Source organism: Lindgomyces ingoldianus (genome assembly GCF_010093535.1).
Source record: "Lindgomyces ingoldianus strain ATCC 200398 unplaced genomic scaffold BDR25scaffold_75, whole genome shotgun sequence".
NCBI classification, from domain to species: Eukaryota; Fungi; Ascomycota; class Dothideomycetes; order Pleosporales; family Lindgomycetaceae; genus Lindgomyces; species Lindgomyces ingoldianus.
Window position 1 is genome coordinate 33,162 of NW_022985236.1, and position 6,537 is coordinate 39,698.

The following is a 6,537-nucleotide window of genomic DNA, read 5'->3' on the forward strand; positions in this document are numbered from 1 at the left end:
TCTCGCGAACCTCTAAGTCTCCTTAAGGATTCGTCTATCAATACTATCCTATACCCTCTTCTACGCTTCATGCTTCTTGCTTTACAGTGCTTTTACAGTGCTTAAGTAGCTAGTCTACTTACTAGACTAAATGTTATTAAATATTTTTAGCATACACTTAAGAAGGGGGTCTATAAAATGCACCTAGAGTTAGAGAGCTAAAGGCTATAGGAAGCTAATAGAGAGGCTTTTACTAGGGCTGCTAAGAAACATTAGCAAGTCTTCCCTAAGAATCTTATAAAGAAGCTAATTAATTTAATACTAAAAAGAATAAAGACAGTTATAAAAGCTAGAGGCTGCAAACAAAGTACTAGGATAGCCTAGCTATTAAGCTTAGAAATCTACCTTTAAAATGTTAACTTTTCGAGTGTAAACAGACTAATGTTCTAGTACTATACTAGATAGAACGTGGCTTAGCCCACAGCAGGATAGGGCAGGAATCCCGGTCTTCCCCCCACCAACCAAAGCATTGTTCCTGCGCCCCTGCCGAAACAGGTAAACACGGGTCGATCCCGTTGTCCTGGGGTGCCTTAAGTCGCACGACTGAATGTCGCTTCTTAGCATGCGTAAGTGGGATGCGAAAGAGTGGGTCGTTTGTTGACCCCGGCCCATGCTATCAAGAGACAGGCATGTGAGAGGTGAGCGTTAGGGTTTGGTTTGCTATTGCGCTATGTGATCTATGCTGGAAGAATGCTGCGCTACTCCTACTATGCTAACACTAGAATACAGTGAATTTGGCTTTTTTGCCACTTTAGTCTCGCCACGCATTTGTAGGATTGCCGGACTGCGTGGAGCAACACCGTAAGCATGCAGCGATCCATGCTGTAGGGTGCCGTGCGTGTTCTAAGCTTACGGTGCCATTGGTTTCTATTACTGTAATTGATTTCTCGGCGAGGTTGCATGTGAGAGACCCACTTCAAACTAAAAAGAAAACACTACAATTTCGTGCGCAACAGTATTGCTAAAGCGCCGAGTTAGACCCGTTGCCGACAGTACGGATCTCATCTCACCTCTCATTTAGCCGCATCTCCTCCCATAGGGCCCTACGACTAAGGATTTGCCTCAACTATCCTTGCCCGTGTTTCAATTGTACTAGTCGGTCGGTGAGATGACCTGGGGAAGGAGTCTTCTGTGGCCCTTCGTTGCAGAAATCATCAGCACTAAAGAATAACCTCAAAGTACGGGGTATTACACTTAGAAGTCTACAGCATTCAAACCTAATGGAAATGACGTCCATCCTAGCCCTGATTTGCTGTCTCAGCTCCGAAAACTAGTTCTCAGACATCATGGTAGTTGCGCATCTCACTGGTTAACTCCACATCCCACCAGGTAGTAGAAGATGCGGCTAGCGCCTAGCTAGGCTAGGCATTAATTAAATGCCTCTCACTCTCTCTTCCTTCAGGATCGTGGTTATTTCAGTTTCTGACATTAAGTTAGTCTGACCGTGCTATGTCGGCTGTGTTGTTGGATTCACAATGCAGTAGTGGGTCTCGAGCATGCCTTCTACGCAAATCTCAATACTGGTTAGTCCCTAGTAAGGTCGCCAGTGATCAACACGTTGAGGTAGCCGCCCGACATCCCGATTCATCGCAAATTACGTACCAGAAATGGTCATTTCCGAACAATAATGAAATAGGGTACTGGGGGGAGGGGCGCTAGCACCTCCTTTAGGGCTGACATGGGGAAACACTGGATATTTCCTGCGGTCGTAGCCTTATTTGCGTACTCTAAGGGAATTGACGCGAATGTAGACAGTTCTTTGCACATTCGCTCAATTGCAACGAGATGTACTGCTTTCCTCGTGCTGTGATCTTGGCTGCGCAATGCGGTGCACAAGCATTCGCGCATTTGCAATTGAGGAATCAAGCTATTTCCCTCCTAACATCACGTGAAGATGAACTCGTGTTCAAGCTGGGTGACAACACATATCTTGTCAATACCAAGTATCCAAAAGCCAATATCAACTGGACGTTTAGCGAGGAGCCGAATCAACAATGGTTCCCTGTTACGGTTATTTCAACCAATGCATCAGCCATAACTCAGCAGCTTCTGGAAGACACGATTTCGCAGTATCTGGCAATCGACGATGTTTTCTCCAAAGACATGCTTGGTGCCGTTGCCATTACATCAACTGCTTCTAAGGGAGTTCTTGGAGAGTCAGCTATTGACTATCTTTCAAGCTCAGGAGCCGAGCACGTCTTGCTTGACACAACAATCTCAACATCCTCGACCAAGGTAGCCAAGTCGCCAAGTCCACTGAAGCTGCCCCCTGGACCCTATCTAGCAACAAGTTCCGGTAATGCGATCAGCTTCTCAACAATATACCGCCTTTACAGCGACGACCACGACAACTTTCTGTATGGCTCGTACGAACCTAACGATGGCACCGGTATCTACACAGCCCTTGACCACAGATTTCCTGGATCTGTGTTCGCGACTATTCCAGTTCCTTCGCGCTTGTACTCTCTTTACGACACTCGGCCCTTCGCGGGCTTCAGAGTTGGCGTGAAGGACTTGTTCGACATGAAAGGCCTAAAAACGTCAGGCGGATCTTTGGCATGGCAATCCATCGTTGATCCTGCCAACGCGACAGCGCCAGCACTCCAGCAGATCATTGAGCTGGGAGGTGTGCTTGTGGGCAAAACAAAACCTGCGCAATTTGCTTCTGCAGCTGATCCTTGGAGCTGGGAAGACTTCCATTACCCGTTCAATCCTCGCGGTGACGGATATCTGAGCTGCTCTGCGTCCTCTTCTGGCAGTGCTTGCGCTGTTGCAGCGTACGACTGGCTCGACTATGCTATTGGAACCGATACTGGGGAATCTATGCGTCGCCCAGCGGCTGTTTCTGGTATCTATGGCCAGCGTCCAAGTCAAGGAATAATTTCTCTCGAGAACGTACTTCCGCTTGGATTCGCTACTGACACAGCTGGTGTCTTTGCCCGTGACCCTCATTCTTGGGCACGCTTTGCTAAGCACTGGTACGCGCCTTCCTTACATCAGAGCTCTGATATCACTGGACTCTCTCCTCTCTCAGTCCCTGACAATAAACACTACCCGAAGACTATTTTGTATCCAACCGACTACTTGCCGTTGAACAATAGCGCTGCCCAAGAACTTCTGGATTATTTCATTGGCAACATGTCCTCCCTTTTCGGGATGAGGGTGAAACACTTCGACTTCACGTCCACCGTCCAGAACTCCTCTGTATCCACGCAAGCCGTCATCAATCTCACTGATCTTGCTATCCACCTTGGAACTGTCAACACCCTCCCCGCATGGAAGGTTATCGGCAGCCGGCTCGTTTCAACTTGGGCTGCGCGTTATGGAGGTCGCTTCCCTCCTATCGAGGCAGAATTCCGCGCTGGCTGGGCTACTTATGATGAAACGATTAATACAATGCAAGCTTACAACGCGTCCCTCATCGCTAAGAGAGATGCAGTTGATTGGTACGAGAAGAACCTGCAGTACTCTACCAACGAGTCCTGCTCTGAAAGCGTTATGATCTACGATATTGGAACCGGGGGTCTTCCCTCGTACCGCGAAGAGGATCTCAACGCCGGACCAAACGCGACGCTTTTGGCGGTTCCGTCTCCTAGGGCTGTTCTACCGGCATCGGGTATCTGTACTATTTTTGCATGTGCGGATTTCACTGTGCCGATCGGACAGGTGCCGTACCTGTCGCAGGTCACGTTTGTGGAGGAGATGGTTCCTGTTACGGTGAATTTGGTAGTGAAGAGGGAGTGCGATTTTGTGCTATATAATATGATTGAGGAGTTGGCGGATGTGGGGGTGTTGAAGGCTGTTAAGACGGGGAGGACGGCGTTTTAGAAGTCCTAGTAATCGCGTTAGCAGAGAGCAAGTATGTATTGCTTAAATATTTGGTTCTCTAGGGAAGCGACTGTGAAAATCTGCTCTTAAGATAGCTAGAGCCTAAACTACTTATTCTATTGTAAAGTGTAATTGCGTAAACAATCTATAAGAATCGCGTGTATAGTGGCAGGAGTAATTGAGTAATTGTAGTACCAACGGATATCTTTACCTAAATGCAAATGAATCTTAGTAATCACGCGCTTAATACATTTCTTTAGTCAACTAAAGTCAAATACATCCTGTTGAGCACGCTAAAGCAGGTTGTTAAAGTTCTTAAAGCACTACGCTGTCTAGAAACACAGCTGTTACTCTTTCTTGCTAGGTAATTTCTAAACCACGGTCTATAGGCGCCATATATAAGAGGGACGACCTTCTAAGATGCATTCATTCTCTATACTGAATATAAGTAAGTGATTTTAAAGTCTCCTATTCTAAGGTCTGTAGAGATCGGGAAAAAAATATGTTTAGCTAATGAACATGCCCTATCTAACTTCCTACAGACAGCGTATAAGAGTTGCTAGTATATAATGACTAGGACAAACAAAATGCAAGAATTATAGCCTTACTTAGCTAGAGAGAAAGCAAGAACAGGAAGAGTTGTCCGGCCTGGCCGCCTATGCTTATTCTTCCGCTATTGCACTAGCTGCTACAAATTCGAGCTTACATCAAGACCTCTGGTCCTTGCTACCCAGTCCCGCGGCCGCTGTAGTCGCTGCTATCAATGCATTGGAAACCACTGACCTCACTTTACCCTCCTCAAGTGCAAGGAGACCTTGCATGGTTGAACCAGCGGGAGATGCAACCTCAAATCGTACCTGCCTGGGATCTCGCCCATTGGCAAGCATATTAGCGGTTCCTCTCATAGTGAATGCCGCCATCCGCAGAGCATCGGCATGATTCAAGCCCATCGCTACCGCGCCGTCCACCATCGCATCGATAATCACACTGAAGAATGCGGGAGATGACCCGCAGACTGCCGTACAGACGTTGAATGTCGACGGCTTTACGTAGGACACTTGTCCTACACAACGGAAAATAGATTCTGCTGTAGCAAGCAGACTTTGTGACAGATTTGGCTGAGGTGTCTCGATCACCGTTGTCGAGTCTCTCACGAAACAAGCCGTGTTAGGCATAGCACGCACCACGAAGTACAGCCCTTCGTCCCCTCCCAAGGCGCTTTGGATCAGTTGCGTCGTCACGCCGGCAAGTACACTGACGATCAGCTTTCCTTCCATAGCTCTTTGCATTCCTGGTTCGTCAAAGATTGCTTGATACCATTCTGGCTGGCAGGCTAGAAGGACTGTGTCTGCTTGCTTGACTCCCTTCAAATTTTGTCGATTGAGAACCTCGACGTTGGAGGTATCCGCGTAAGCTGCAAGCTTGTCTTTGACTGCAGCCACAGCTTCGTCGCGACGTACGCAAGCGATAAAGCGCTTGAACGTCGTGCCTGGACTAGGCTGATCCTCGCTTGTTGAAGAGGATGCATTTCTCGACGCAAGTATACCAGACAGAATGGCAGTACCAAGAGATCCTGTGAACGCCCTTAGGATGAAAAGATCTCCGAACATGGCGCGGAATGAGTAGCATACCACATCCTAAGATTGTCAAGACCTTGTGCCCAACGTCTATCTCGTTCTGGTCTGCAAAGCTTGCGGGAGCCATGGACGCAAAAGAAGGGTAACTACCTTGCGTACTTAGTAAAACAGTGCAAATGAGATTGCTGTTGACAACGAATGAATTTTGTGCGATCGCTGTAGTGTTCTAGAAACAACACACATGTGTAATTCTTCAAGGCTCGACAACCATTGCACTGCAAATGGCACAGAAAACTACATTCCTACATAATATAAATAATTACATAATGGCGTTAGAACAAGCAAGGATAGCTGGTACAGATCCTAGTCTTCAGCTTACCCTTTAGAAGACTCGGGTAAATGTGCGGTGAGACGTGCTGACAACGCCACCCGTCTTCGCAAAAGATCCTTGCATTGTAGATCCACATTTCCGGCACAGTGTATGCACCATACATGCACCCCGTTCTTCAGAGCTAGACCCGCGGCAACTGAAGCTAAAAGCACTGTCAGCAGAGGAATCGCCCAGCGCTCCTGTAACACCGATCACTGCATATAACGTTACTAGGATAAACAAGGAATGCCCCTTGCAACTTAGCGAAAAACACTATGCTGAGAAAAATAAGAGGTGCTTTGACTTTTAGCAACTAGAGAGCTTATGTGCATAATAGCATTGCTATAATTCTATAAAATCCACCTACGTTAAATTAGAGGCTATAATAACTCCTTAGTTATTCTTCTACCTCTCTGCTACGCCTTCTAAATAACAATACATGTATCCTTCTTAAGACAATTAAGATTAGTTATTAAGAGTGACTGCATTTTAACCTCTAGAAGGCCCTTCACTGCGTTTTCTTTCCTTGCTAGTGACTGTAAGATTACTTTTAGTTCCTCTAAGACTCTAAGCGTTTTATACAGATTTATAATTGTACACACACCTAGATGCTTGCCTGAAAGTACCTAGCCCCCTGTGTTATTAGATCTTATCTGCTATTTTTGTTGTTGTAGAACTAGACGCTCTATTAGCTAGATTTGATTCCGCACATTAACTGCCTAT

The 6,537-nt window shown here is 46.6% G+C and overlaps 2 protein-coding genes across 2 annotated transcripts; one reads left to right on the forward strand and one right to left on the reverse strand.

The window, feature by feature from the left end:
- Positions 1-1,779: 1,779 nt before the first annotated feature.
- On the forward strand, positions 1,780-3,891 carry BDR25DRAFT_308171 (amidase family protein). The gene has a single exon (XM_033690983.1). The coding sequence runs from the start codon at positions 2,143-2,145 to the stop codon at positions 3,865-3,867; it is 1,725 nt and encodes a 574-aa protein (XP_033539548.1). The 5' UTR covers positions 1,780-2,142; the 3' UTR covers positions 3,868-3,891.
- A 497-nt stretch (positions 3,892-4,388) lies between these two features.
- On the reverse strand, positions 4,389-5,709 carry BDR25DRAFT_338180 (pyrroline-5-carboxylate reductase). The gene is made up of 2 exons (XM_033693265.1): positions 5,499-5,709; positions 4,389-5,440 (listed from the first exon to the last, which is right to left on the reverse strand). Exons 1-2 carry the CDS (start codon positions 5,569-5,571, stop codon positions 4,575-4,577), a joined length of 939 nt encoding a protein of 312 aa, XP_033539549.1. The 5' UTR covers positions 5,572-5,709; the 3' UTR covers positions 4,389-4,574.
- Positions 5,710-6,537: the final 828 nt, after the last annotated feature.